Source organism: Stegostoma tigrinum, chromosome 17 (genome assembly GCF_030684315.1).
Source record: "Stegostoma tigrinum isolate sSteTig4 chromosome 17, sSteTig4.hap1, whole genome shotgun sequence".
Taxonomy (NCBI): domain Eukaryota; kingdom Metazoa; phylum Chordata; class Chondrichthyes; order Orectolobiformes; family Stegostomatidae; genus Stegostoma; species Stegostoma tigrinum.
This window is the reverse complement of record NC_081370.1, coordinates 24,554,528-24,569,828: the sequence shown is the minus strand read 5'-3', so window position 1 is coordinate 24,569,828 and position 15,301 is coordinate 24,554,528. Positions and strand designations below refer to the sequence as shown.

Below are 15,301 nucleotides of genomic sequence, written 5' to 3'. Positions count from 1 at the left end.
TGCAATGCAGAAGATCATTGACCACCTTTCTGTCCTGTTAAACATCAGGCATTATCCAGGACACAGCACTGACCTGCACTACGATTTGTATCTCGGCCATGGAGCTTCCTGTGGCAGTCTGCAGGAAAAAGAAGGACACTTTTCTCTCTATCTGACCCTGTCCCCCAACACTTCCCATGTCACTTCCTGCGAAGCAAAGCATGAGCTTCCCTTTGGGCCATATCCTCAGTAATGATGGTTAGCTCTTGTGGTAAGAATCAGCTCCTGACTTGCAGCTTTAGAAGTGGTGTGCACTAAATATGGTGCTGGCAACATGAACACTGGTATGCTGCAGCAGCAGTGAGCACTTCCACCTATCTGACTGTGTGAGAGATTCCCTGAGAAAGGTGCTGAAGAGCCGACTCTCAAAATTTGTAAGGTGAAGAGTGGAAGGTTGTGTATAAAAAGTGACCTTGGGGCCACAATGGACCGGGCACCAATGAATCTCTGTCAACGAAACAAATTTAATGAAAAGTGTGAAAGTTCTGCTCAGCGTTTCCCTTAACTGATTCAGGGATGACAACATTTTAAATTTCGCTAGCATCTTCCCCAAATGTAATTCAAACACCCATGAACTCTTCTGCGAAACTATTGCAACAGCTCTGAAATGTTTGATATTTGGATCCTAATAAAGCTCTTTCTAAAATATATAGTAGCTAGTAATTGCATTTATGAATATGTTTTGCTGCTGGATTTTGTAAATGCTGATAGTGAAATGGTTCTTAAATAGTTCTTTAATTAGTTGTTTCTCTCTTTTTAACAATAGGATTGGTGAAGCTTGGAGTCCACTGTGTAACATGTCAAAAGGTTGCAATAAAGATTGTCAACAGGGAGAAGCTCAGTGAGTCGGTGCTAATGAAGGTAATGTCCTAATGAGAGGGCTTCAATTAAGTTCTCTTCCATTTGAAGGCAGTCCTTAATATGATGAATGAAATTAATTATAAACAAATAATGGCCACAATTCGTATTGTAACTGTATATTCCATAATTATTGCAGAGACACCATGGAATTAAATATATTATTAATCTTGTAGGGAAATAGAATGTAAATTTGAATCCAATGGGTACAGTGCAATGAACTGAATTCAATTATGAAGTGTTTTTGAGTTTTGCTGATGCGGTACTTCCACGTGCAGTGCCCCGAGCTTGCTTTAGTGCATGGCTTTTTACTCCCAGTATGTTAGGAAATTTAAACAGGGCAAACTACTTGCTGAAGAGAGCTTGTGCAAATTCACATGGTTTAGTTTTCACACCTTGCACGTGCATGCCAGTAGCCTGATCAACAGCAGGAAGTGTGTAGGAGGTTTCTTTTACTGACGAATGTTCTGACATAATTTGTGAAACTAAAACTCAGATGGAAACAACCCAGCTTAAAGTGCATAGTTGCAAGGGAGCTCTGAAGAGTTAATTAAATCAGGGCACATCTGATATAAACAGTTTTGACTGTTACTGATCTGCTTTATAAACCGTTTCCACAAATGTTATACCTAATATTAGGACATTGTCAGTGTTTTGCTATTGTTCTATTCTAGTTGTACCATGTGACCATGCTCTCTCTGCTGTCCATTAATGATCTCAACATCATTCGCAGCTGGAACAAAATGAAAGGAGGCAAATGCTTTAACATTACTGTGGAATATCTTCGAAACAGTTTAGCAGTGAAGGGACTTTATTCAGATGTTAGCAGCATTTTAGGATAGATTAAAGTAGGAAGCAGAAACAAGAATGTTCTAATTGGATATGATCAGTTTTGACCTGAACAGTAAGCTTCTCATGTGATTGATATTGCAGCATAATCCCCTGACATTCATTAAGACTCACAAATGTACAGCGCAGAGGGAGGCGACTTAGTCCTCACACCTGTGTTGGCTCTGATTCTTCAACTGGAGCTATCTACCCTAATCCCATTTTATGCCTCTTTCTCCAACAGGCTAGGAAAGCTTTATTTCCAGCATATCATTGTTAGCGCTGTTGTCACTGCAGTCACACACACCGGCAGTTTAGTTCTGCTAATCACTAATACGATACCAATTTTACATAGTAAAAGACCTGTGTGATTGAGAGCATGTGCTCATAACAGTAATCTAACTTTTTTTAAAATTACCTCATTAAAGTTGAAATATCTTCTTTACAATTAACAAAACTGATTTGATGCTTGGACCATTCGAGTTGGAAATGTTGTGAAGAATAATCTATATTTTGGAGGAAAAACAGTTTTTATGAATGTTCTGTGCTCCATTTTGATTTGTTTGTCTTCTGATCCAATATGCTCACTTAGCTATTTTGTTATATACTTACAAACAGAAAATGCTTCACTGCATTGAATTCAGAATTTACCCCACTAGCTGTGGGAACTCCATATTTCAAGATCTGGAAATGAATGAGGAGAACAGATTCTGATTCAGATTTATCTGCTGTTAGATGTTTGGTTTGTATAGCAGCTGTCTTTTAGATTACCATACATCTGAGGAGCTTTAATATTTTGTGCATTCGTGGGGCTTAAAGTTGAGTATTCTGGGCGCATAGCTGAAGTATGGGTATACTTTACCCTTGGCATTATACTTCCTGACCAATCCAGGTTCAGTATAGAAGAAAAAGCATGGATAATAGCCAAAATAGAAGCAAGAAAAGCTCTAGCTAGCTGATTTTAGATATACCTCTAAAGGTGGGAGGATTTGAACAAGTTTCAGAACTTTCTTCTTACAGTGTAATCCCTACCCTATCTTTACCACTCCTCCAGCCCTCCAACCCCACTCTTTTTGGGGTGGCACGGTGGCTCAGAGGTTAGCACTGCAGCCTCACAGCGCCAGGGACCCAGATTCGATTCCAGCCTCGGGTAACTGTCTGTGTGGAGTTTGCACATTCTCTCCCTGTGTCTGCGTGGGTTTCCTCCAGGTGCTCCGGTTTCCTCCCACAGTCCAAAGATGTGCAGGCTAGGCGGATCGGCCATGCTAAATTGCCCATAGCGTTCAGGGGTGTGTGGGTTAAAGGGGGATGGGTCTGGGTGAGATGCTGTAAGGGGCGGCGTGGACTATTTGGGCCAAAGGGCCTGTTTCCTCACTGTAGGCAATCTAAAGTCTTCATTCCTCTGATTCAGACTTCTGATTCTGTGCATTCCCCTGTATTTCTTTTCACCCTAGTATTTTCAGCTACATCTTCTGCTGTTAAAATGCCTTCTACCTCTGCATCCACTTTTTTTCAAAAAAAAATTCCACTCCTTTAACCATTCCTAATATCTGTACTTTGGCTCAGTATTGACTGTAGTGGCGTTATTGCAAATTATTGATTTAATTTACGTTAAACATGCTGTAACTTTCTTAATCCTCATTTTAGACTTTAGCTATTTCAATTACTGAAAAAGTAGTAGCCATACATTTTACATTGACCTTCTCCTTTTCTATAACTCAGTTCTGTAATTCATCATTTAATACATTTCTGGTAGCTTCTCATTGGCATTACTTTCTCATCTTTCCTTCACACTCCTTAGATCCACCATTCCAGCTCTAGTGCTGCCAGATTTCAGGGCCCTGCTCCCAATTGTATCAAACCATAAGCTGACTTACACAGTTCATAAAGGTGTGACTGCCTCTTGTACTGCCTGACTTTGTTAGCAGTCTTTTTCCCAGTGTTGCTAAATATCAGGCAGTTTATCTTGAATACATCATCTCTTTTAACCACTAGCAATTAGAAAATTAAGTTTGCCCCATATTTCATCAAAACGGAATGTATTTGTATTTGTACCTTTGGGACTATGGGAAATCAGATCCAATTCGTAGAAGCAACTAACCATTCACAATGATGACTAGTAAATTATGTCCACTAACCACAAAGGAGGCTTTGTCCCATAAATTTGATCAAGTTTCAAAGTACAAGTTGTGCCACAGAATCTTGCCCCTTTTGATGTCATGCTGTTTTTATCTTTGAAACAAAATGATACTGTAATGATTATAACATTTAGATAAAATCATGGCTCTTTGTTGATGTGTTGAAACAGAAGTGTTTCAGTGAAATCATTTATAAGACAATATTCTAATTTAGGGTTCAGTGATGACCATGATCTGCTGGTGTTGTCACTACATTGAGATTTATATTATTCAAGCCCCTCAACCATGTTATTACATTAAACTTCTTTGGGGATGCACTGTGCACTTTTACTGTTTAATATTAGATCCATGCAGTGCACTATGCCTCTTATAAGTTAGTTAGGATTCTCTTCACGAGATCTATAATTTTTCATGAGTTTAATACATTTTCTGATAACGTTTGAAGAAGACAGTCTGTATCTGGATTTGTCTTCAATTATTAGTAATGATTACAAAGTAATCTTCTGATCCTATTGGTTTTGTCTTTAAGAATAATGGTGCATAAAGTCCCTAGCAGAAAGTTTTCCACCATTCATGCCAGATTGGAGAGGAAAGTCAAGTTGTCAGGTGTTATTGAACTGTAATTTAAAATGTGAAATAATGGAATAACTGAACACTGTATGCCACAAAGTTAGCGTTCTTTCAAAACAAACCAAATTCAGGCCTCATCCAAAATCTGTGGTAAAATGGAATGAGATAGTAGTCTCATGTGGCTTTGGCTGAACACCATGTGGAGTGTAAAATCTATTGTGGTGCATGCCAAGCTTACAAACTACTTTGGGGGTTCAGTGAATGGCTACGCTTTTTAAAACCCACTGAACTAATTTGTATGTTAGAGGAGGGATTCTAAATTTTTTTTTATAAACTTCTTTCGCTTTTGTCTGTTGGAAGTGGGCTGTGCGTGTGTTTCTATCCAAAGATGGACACTGTTTTCTTATGGTTCAAACTATTAACGTTTTAGCTTATTGGAAGTTGGGCAAAATAAATATGGTGATGCCTGCCTGGAACCTGAAATGTGCTGTCAATGCTCCCCACAGAATCAACTGATTAGTGTTGTTTGATCTGCAAAGGTGAGTGGTGAGAAGATGGTAAACTATTGTCTGCCAATTTTCCCAGTCTCTCTCACCCTGAGGTTTGGACCTTCGATTTCCAGTGGATTCATCCATACTTGTGGATATGATATTTTAGTACTTTGCTTTCTACAGAATGGCTGATCAGGAGACCCTCCTATTCGCCAGTCATGCATACTGGAAGATCATCAGACTGGTCACAACGATTTGTCAATGTTATGAATGCAATTCCATAGCCAATAGGTCTTCTTATGGGACTCGGACCCAGATATACTGGCTCAGAGCTTTGGATGCTACCACTAGACTACAGAACCCCCTAACTTTTGGTATGTCATCCTGGAACACAATCGTCACTGTGTGGTTGTCACTGGGATGTTTTTAGAAGCAGTTTGTTCCGGTGATATTGAGAGGAAATCTTCCAGAAGCTTCTCAGGAGAATAGCAATGCCAGTTTTTCCAACTCTCAGACTGAACCCTTGCAAGGTTTTTCTCCAAGTTGTGAAAGGATAAATCAGATGTAGCCAAATATACTCTACTGATTTTTCCAAACAAAAGTCAATAATAACAAAAGTTGCACCGTAAACTCACTCATATGTGTTCTTTGCCACAAAAGCCCCAGCAGTTTTATCATTTACAGGACTTTGTAGATTTATTTAGCTTAATTTTCTCTGCCTGTAAGTGTTATACTTTTAAAAACAAAATCAAATTGTTTTTCCAACAGTAAGCCCAGGCAGCACTGAACTTTCCAAATAAATCAGGTTCAACCAGGTACTAAATATAAGCCTCAAAAGTAATATTGTAACTTCATTATGCAATTAGTGCCCTCATTGTTGCCAATAAAAGCCTAATCAATGGTCATTTCTTGGTTATGTCATTCTGTGCAATGTTTGAGGCAGAATATTATTAAAAGTGTCATGTAAAAAATTGTTAGGCAGAATGTTCAATAGGGAAATGTAAATTTCATGCTGAATGCACGCTGTTTTAAATCTCATTGCTACAGTCAGCAAGAAAATTTAAAGTCAACATTTCACGTTTGGAGCTGTAACTTTTTATTATACAATTGTCTGTGCTTAGCAGAAAATTTGAGGTTTTCTAACTATAATTTCCCATCAAACATTACAATATGCACATACGTTGCTCTTTGTTTGGAATTTGTATGAACTTTACTTGATGTTTCCAAGTTATGATAAGCAATAGATTTTCAACACAATCGAGAGGGCATTCAAATAGTAGTTTTCACGAGTGTAGGATTAAAAACTTTGAGAAAAACTGCAGGTCTAACATGGGGCAGAAATAGCCAGAGACATCCATAATTTATAACTGCATAACCAAATAATGCCTTCTTTGTATTTATTGCTGCAGACTCTCTGTGCTGGTGCAAGTATATTTGATAGCTTTAAGCAAGTAAAATGTTTATTACCATTTTCAGTATGTCTGGGAAAAGAGTGGGGTGAACTGGATTGCACTTTAAAAGCACTGGCAAGTTACAATGGGATAAATGTTAACCTGTGATTCTATGATTTTTGTGCTGTACTGTGCCATAAAAGACTCAAAGGAGTGTTGGAGAGCTAGAGTTGTGAAAATGACACTTCAAAACAATTAACTTGAAATAGACCTCCATGCAGAGTAATTTAAGTGTCTATCACACTGTGGAAACGAAATTGATGTTGATCCAAAAGGTACCAGTTTGAACTGTGCCCCAAGGGCAACAGAATCCAGCAGGCTTGTCATTGTAACACCAGAGAATGTAGTTTAAATGAGGATAACAGTCCCTGTTTGTGATAAGGAGATATCGGGACCGTTGTCACCACAAGGAGCCACCGTCATGTTCTGTCAAATGGTCCTGAACAACAGCAAGGTGAGAGAGAATTCAATGTCACTTTGTCTATTTGAGCTATCCCATGTCTCTGAACATTGAAGAGGAAGCACATCTTTGGACTGTGGGAAGAAACCAGAGCACCCAGAGGAAACCCATGCAGACACTGGGCGAATGCACAATCTCCGCACGGCCACTCGTCCGAGGGTGGAATCGAACCCTGGTCTCTGGCGCTGTGAGGCAGCAGTGTTAATCACTGAGCTGCTGTGCTGCCCCCCTGTGCTACCGTGCCACGGTAATTTCAGGAAAGTGAAATGATTGTGGTAAAATCCTAAGACTCCCGAGTTGTCAAATGTTAGAATTGCAAATGTTGCATTCCTGTTTGAAAAAACCTAAATGCAGCTACTACAGGCCTATTAGTTTAACTTTGCTAATAGAAAACTTCTAGAAGCAATAGTTTGGACCAAAATTAATAGCCACGTGAACAAATGTGAGTTGGTTAGGAAAGTTAAAATTCTCTTTAATTTACCTGACTTCTTTGGACAGGTAAATGGGTTAATGAGGGCAGTGCTGTGATATGGTGTATGTGGACTGTCAAAAAGCTTTTGATACACTGCACAACAAACTTTTGCAAAGTTACATCTTGTGGAGTAACAGGGACAATTTGGGTGAGTGACAGGGAACATCTAGTAATGGTTGATGCATGTTTTGCAGGCTGGAGAAAAGTTTGTAGCAGAGTTCCTTAACGTTCAGCATTTGGACTCTCGCTTTCCTTTTCCTGCAATATATTAATGAGTTTAATCTTGGGGTGCAGGGTGCAGTTACAAAATTTGCAGATGACATTGAACTTTGAGGCTTTATAAACGCTGAGGCTGATAGCCTAGATCTTCAAGAAGGCACAGGTTTATTGGAGGAATGGGTGGACAGGTGGCAGATGAATATTGATGTGGAGAAATATGAGTTGATTTATTTTGTTAGAAAGATCATCTGTTCTCCACTACTGCAAAAGGTGTGCACTTCACTGAAAATAGCTCTTAAATAGCTTTTGTTTTTCTCTTTATACTTAATGGAAATTGAATCAGCATTACAAACACTGCAGTTATAAGAACAGATCAGAAGCTGGAAATTCTGCAGTGAATAACTCACTTCCAAATTCCCCAAAGCCTGTTGCCGGTCACCAAGACACATGACAGGAGTGTAGTAGAACACTTCACTTCCCTGGATGGGGACAGTGCTCAAGAGACTTGATGCCCTCCATGAGAAAACAGTGCAATGGATTTGGTTTCCATCCAGCACTCTTGCCACTACATGCAGACACTGCTAGCGATGCACTTACCAAACCTGTGATCCCTAACATCTGGAAGCACATGGGCATCAACTTTGTGGGTACACCAAGCCTGAAAATTCCTTCTAAGTTGCAGTCTCTGATTTGAAACTATATCACTGTTCACAATCACTATGTCAAAACCCTGGGACACTCTAACAGCAATGTGAATGTGTGTGCATCATCTGGAAGAAGGTAACTCTACCACCATGGCTCAAGGGCAGTTAGAGATGGTTGAAAAATAGTGACTTTGCTCACTGAGATAAAGACCAGATGAGAGAAGGAACTATCTGATCATATGACAACAACTTGTACCAAGTACAAATGAATACTGCATCCTATGACCTACCTTGTGAATCGTGCAGCAAATTGTGGAGGTGCCAGTGTTGGACTGGGGTGGACTAGGCCACAAGTTAGATGACACCAGGTTATAGTCCAACAGGTTTATTTGAAGTCACAAGCTTCGGGAGCATTGCCCCTTCATCAGGTGAAGCCATCAGACTGAGGGGCAACACTCCCAAAGCTTGTGATTTCAAATAAACCTGTTGGACTATAATGTGGTGTCGTCTAACTTTGAATCTTTCTTGAAGCAGTCAAGTATTGCAATTACCAACTCCTAAATGACTTAGGGTTTGCTAATTTACGTTGAATTGATTACTTTGAAAATGCAAGTACATTGAAATAACTTTGCACATCATGTTGCTTCCTAGCCTTAAACTTCATTGTCTACGATACAACCAATGATAAATTTAGATGCATTCGCATTCTCGTAATTTTAACCGTTTTTTTCCTGAACTTTATTCTCTAAACTCTGTGTACTTTGCAGTTGTCCCTGAGATAGACAGCCATATCTCCACCTCTTTCTACTGCAGCATTCCTCTTCAAACCCCCATATTTGGGGATATTTAAGTTAATTTCAATCATCTAGATGCAGTCACTTTCCTGATTGTTCACTTTGGTTTTGTTTTGTGTGACACTGTGCCTCAGTGGTGCTCTACTGTATGCTTTGGGGAAGATTTACCTTTTATCCTATAATTAAGTATATCAGATTGATTTTGGTACTGCAAGCTACAGTCTTGTTCCAGTCAAGGAAAATAACATTTGAAAATGGCTCAGATAAGAAAATGAAGCTGAATGTAAGTAAAATTTTCAAACTTTTGGTTTTATCCAGTGACATGTAAGATACACTTTAAGTGTAATCATCTCTTAGGCTGCCTTTCATGAAGGAATACCATTTCTTGCTCTGGGATACGCAAAAGATGTACCCCAGCAAAAGTTTGCACGTGTGTCTGCGTATCAGCTAATAATGTTGTCATTCCTGTTATTTTTCTTAATCACAATGCTGATTATTGGGCAATAATTTAATCTTTTCAGTTTAATCCCAAATCTATTCAAATAATTGTGACCTGCTTTCTGTGAAACATTGTGGAAAATAATTTGTCAACATACTGCAGATAATATCACCTTTTGATTAGCAATATCAATATATTTCTCTTCCATAATTGTCAGACTCAACAGGCTATTCAGCATTGTTGTATGGATATGACAATTGCCATAATCTGGCAATTACAGAATGCCATTGTATGTAAATTAGAATGAACACTGCCTTAAATTCTAGCTGTATGTAAGTATATGCTGCCTGTTGTAGTAATCCACATACTGTCTTAAAATGAATGACTCGGTGTTAAATTAAAGTTTAAATCTATTCTAAAAGATCATCTTAGTCCTATCACAGAAATAGCTGCTGGACTTATTCTGTGTTTATATTTAAATTTGAATAATCCTGGTCAAGACAAACCTGTAATCTATGTTCTGTCACTAGGATAGGAGTTGGTTTAAATGTCATAATTTTGGAAAGCAGACTCTTCTGTTTTTGTTAATTCAAAAGTGCAAAATCCTGGCAACTGAGTCTGGATCAGACTGCTCGTAATCTTGGTGTTACCTTTTGAGATACTACTGTGAAATAACCTATCTCTCATGTCCACATGGTCACTAATACATCTGTTTCCCAGTCTGTAGTAGCATTCCCTTTAAACTTTTTGAAGATCCCCCTGAAAATCTACCTCTTTTTGCTCAAGTTGTTTCTCATCTGCTCTAATGTCATCTTGTGTGTTGAGTATAAAGTGTAGGATAAGTGAATGGAATCAGAATCTGCCTGACAGTAAGTCTGAGTGTTTTAGTATTTGAGATTTGAGAAATGCTTGCATTATTTTACAAAGGGGGAAAGTGCATGGTATTTACACTTGCTTACAATGTCAGTAGGTACTGAGTATACCATGAAGAGACTATGTGGCCCAAATCTTGTGGATTTGCTTTGGCAAGTTTGTCAAGTTTTGTGAGGATTTCATCCTACAAGACCTAGTGCAATCTGTTATCACAGCAAACCAAATTTGCCTCATTAACTACCTGCACCACTGCTGTGGCACCCCTTTCATCCAATGGTAGCCCCATTCTACCATTCAGCACACCCAGAATAACTTACCACTGCCAGGATATCCCAGAATTGATCAGACATGCCGGGCACAATCTTTAAAAGGCCATTATATACTTGGATAAGCACAATTAGGTCAGAGCTGCTCGGCAAATCTCTAATGTCTAGCCCTGGTAATGGCAGATGAGGTACTGCAGCAGTGGGACATCTTGCTTAGAAGCAGAAAAGGAAGTCACAACATCAGACCGTGCCAGCCTGGCCAGAGGTCGCTACTCAGGTCAGTGCGGTCTGTGGTCTGGAGGAATGTACAGCAGGGAGGAAGTAGGTGAGTGACTACCTCCACTGTGCTAGTGCAAATGCTTTAACCTTCTCTCTGAAATCTCACATTCACTCTGTCTCTGCTTCTGTCTCCACCTGATACCACAGCTCAAGCTGTACCACCCGATTGCCTGCAACATCTTCCCGCACTTGCTATCACCCACCCCAACTCCTGCCAACACTAACACTGCCTGTTCACTTATTCAGGATATCCACACCTGAACCAAAGGTAACAGCTGTGCCACACACACTTACATCTCCGTCCCATTCCAAGGGACAGAGGGCAGAAGGAGTCGACAGTGTGCCGCCTGACATCTGGCTCCTAACCCTTTCTGAGGAACGGATCATGACTTTGACCACCACGAATGGCTGACTGTGTCCAAGCCCCTTATCAGAGGGTGCCCTTGACTTACTGTGCAAGGGCTATCTCCCTTGACCTGGCCTGAGAAGTGCTGATAGCCATAACAAGTGTCCTAGCTTTCTGCCTGTGGTAAGTCGCAAGGTAACACAGAGGAACTATGAACCTGGCATTGTTAGCTGAGGGGCAAGGCAGTGATGCTCTGACCACCTGGGTCAACTCCATGTGAGTGAGCACAAAGACAGCACTCTTGCAGCCAAAAGATTTAGTATGGACCCCAATGACTGGGTGCATGTCCCTGAGCACAAAGTGTCATAATGCTGCAGCAAGGACAGCTGTCGTACCCGGAAGCCCAGAATTGAAGTGCAGAGCATGCTGTAAGTGAATTGGAGATGTGCCACAAGAGATCGGAGAGGTTGGCACATGTCGTATATCAATATCTGTGGACATGGCATGTGTAGCCTAGTGCTGGTGGAGGGTGCCCTGAGGTGATCTGAATGGTGACTTTCATGGTTGGGGTCAAAGTTGACTGATCAGTGTTTCTACTTTAATAAAAAGGTAGTGGTTTTCCTGTTGCCACGGAAAGGAATGTAATGGAAGCTATGCTTTGATCACAGAAATTGTTTCCTTGATAAAACTTGTAAAGTGCCTTTGGGCCATTTTATGATGATAAATGCATTTTATAAATGCATGCTGTTGAGGGCAAAGATTAGGTTTCTTAGGCTTTAAACATCCTGCAAGGTTCAAATGGTTTAAATAGAGAAACTGTATTACTAATGATTGAAGGATGGATGATCAGAGAGAGTAGATTCAAAGCAGGTGGCAAAAGAAATAGAGGTGACATGTCAAAGACAAACTTTTAAGTAGTTAGTGGTTAAGTTTAGAATGCACGGCTAGATAATAGGTGATGGATACAGGTTCAGTAGCAGACTTAAAGAAATTAGATAACTATGGAAGGAAGAGAACGGATTAAACAAATTTGGAGAAAGCACCAAGTGAAACTAACTGAATTGGGGCTCAAAAGAACTAGAGTAAACTTAATGAGCCAAATGTCTCCCTTCTTTGCTGCACAGTTGAGCACCTGTTTGATAAATGATGATGACTGCCCAGAAAACGAACAGTTGGAGTCTCATTATTCCAGGTTGTGAATTATTTACTTGTAATTTTCTGGCTCGGTCTTTCAGTAAATCTTTAAATGTAAATCTTTAAATTCACTTCTTTTCCCTCTTTCTTCACCTCATTTAGTATTTAGCCACTGTAACTCACCCTCATTCTCAAACTACCTCCTTCTATTTCTCAATCCTTAAATGTACTTTAGGAAGTGTACTTAGTGCTATAATTCACCAAGATCCTAGGTATTGTGCTGTCCTTTTCGAAGTCATAATCAGTTTGCATGTCATTTTTTTTGTCATTAAAAGTATTTGAAACCTAAACAAGCACAAATCCAACCAATAGAGCAGCACATTGGCCCACCTATTGCCAAAATGAGCCATTTCACATTCTGTTATTGTCCTTTCTAAGCACTTTAATGAACTGAACCTTAAGTTTCAAAACACAGTTGAATCTCGAAGCAGTTATAGGTAAGGGTGCACCTTGATTTCTGTGTTGTGTCAAAGTGGTTCGAATACCTCAGTCATATTTGTACTGAACTTTGCTTGACCTGCTTTGAGCTGCTGAAAGCACTACATCTATAGTGATGAATTAAATCATAGTGGCAGATGAGTATTGGAGAGATCCACATCTCGAAAATAAACTACCAACTGGCATACAGAATGATATCCGGCTTGAGGTTTTACTGAAATCCTTGACTTGTTGGCTTCAAATTCAAAAGATGGAGTGAAGCTCAGGAAAATGAAGTAAAATATTTTCTTTAATTTAACTTCTTTATTGAATCTGAAAGTCCTTCTCTCACACAAAATCCTTCTATTAAGTATTATTGGTGCAAGTGTTTTTCCCTGTGTTTGTTACATTACCTGAGAAATGCACTGCATGTGGGATCATAGCCATAAATCTTAGAGAGACTATTGTTTTCATGATGTGGAAGAGTTTTTACAAGAGCCCTGCTATTCAGTTTCTTCCAAGTTTCAGAATAAATTAGTTTGTGTGTTTGTGTTATTTGTATTCACTTGCTATTTTTCCAGCAACGCCTTCTTCCATGCATCGCTTTCTACAATCTGCTAGTCGGAGCCCTATTAGGGGAATCCACTTTTGTCTTAACAAGCTTCAGTAACCTTTCTTTGGTTCCATACTTCTCACTATCATTATCTATGTCAATATCCACAGGCATGTGTGAAATAACTGATGAAGAGATAGTGAGACCTAGCACTTCTGGTCATTAGCACCATTATGAATAGCTCGGCATTCAGGATATGACAGTGAGTCACACATGATATGTGACCTGCAGAATATAACTGATCATGCCTATCTGTAGCAACCGAAAGATTAAGACAAATGATTAGTCCTCTGGGTAAAGTCACAAAGCAGTTCAGTGGTTTTTGATACCATGGGCAGATAAAATGTGCTGTTGTAGCAATATAAGACCTGTGGCTGCAAGAGCAGGTCAGAAGCTGGGCATTGAGGCAGGAAGCCCCCTTACAACTCCCCAAAGCTTGCTCACCATCAATAATACACATATCAGGAATGTGAAGAAATATTCTACACTCCACGAACACTTTCACCTCGACACCACTAGAACATAGGTGCACACTTGACTAGCACTCCATTCATCAACTTAAATGTGCACCTCCTCTTCAATCAACACTCTGTGGTAGCAGTGTGTATCGTAGAGATAGTATCATAGACAAGATGTGAGGCAGCAACTCACTAAAGCTCCTTCAACAGCTCCTTTTGAAATCTGTGACCTCCTACCAGCTAGAAGGACAAGCTCAATAGAAATATGGAGCTTCTACAAGTTCCCCTGCAAATTACGTACCGTCCTGAGTTGGAACTTGGATTCGTCACTGAGTCAAAATCCTTGAAATCCCTTCTTAGCAGCATTGTGGATGCTCTTATTACTAGATGGATTGCAATAGGTCGCAATTTTCAAGGACACTTAAGGATGTGCAACAAATGTTGGCCTTGCCCGTGATTCCTGTATACCTTTTCCTTTAAAAAAAGTGCACCTTGCATAAAATATGTACTTTTTTGTCTTGCTATGACAATATCAATTACGATCATTTGATTGTTGCAGCCTCAGATCTGAATTCTGACAAACACTGAAACCTTCCATTCTAATGACCGTATGTTTCACTTTGCAGAACAAAATGAGAACAGAAGACCTTGCCCTCTTGAGTTTAAAGGCTTTGGTTGATGAAAATAGATCAAACCAAACGCTGTTATTTTTAAGCTAATCAGTTATTTCATATGAAAGTAACAAGCTCTGCATTGATATGACGCCTCATCTCAAAAGTTTTCTCACTTTGAATTACCCCTTAAATTATGTCCTTTATGGTATTTATATTGTTTTAAATGTGTGATTTGTAATCTCCTTCTGCCTTCTCACTCGGACATACCTGTGCTTTTTAAATTCTGGCTTCTTGCACATTCTTATTTTTAATTTCATCCCCATTGATGGCCATGTCTTCAATTGTTTAAATGTTAAACTTTCAAATTCCCTCCTGCCTCTCCCCTTTCTCTTTATAAGATGCCCCTTAAAACTCACCACTTCAACAAAATTTTTCATCACATACCCTAATGTCACTTTATTTGGCTCAGTGTTAAATTTTAATTGGTAGCACTGATGTGACTGATGGCAGATGTTTTATTACCTTAACAACAGATTGCGTTTATTTAGTGCTTTTATATGGAAGACAGCAGTGTGCAGACTGTATCTAGAGCAGGCACTTCCATCCTTGAAAATGCCTTAAGCAATAAGGTAAGCAAATTTTATGAATATGAAACCCAATTCTCATGGCAGTATTTTCATTGAAAGTCTGGAAGTCAAGTCATTGTGTGAAAGATATTCCAGCCAAGAGAAGATTTACTACTCCTGGCAGTTTTTTGCACTGATTATTTGTGAGGCCACAACTGTGGGCGTGCATTGTTGTGTGATTATTTTTCACTGTTTGAGATGCTGTGCTTAAA

The 15,301-nt window shown here is 39.4% G+C and overlaps 1 protein-coding gene across 1 annotated transcript in view; it reads left to right on the top strand.

Annotated features, from left to right (window-relative positions):
• The window catches only part of LOC125459494 (serine/threonine-protein kinase BRSK2-like), an 865,025-nt gene that overhangs the window by 318,794 nt on the left and 530,930 nt on the right, over nt 1–15,301 (top strand). Inside the window, 1 exon segment of the mRNA XM_059652027.1 lies at nt 806–900. Coding sequence (XP_059508010.1) covers nt 806–900 — 95 coding nt within the window.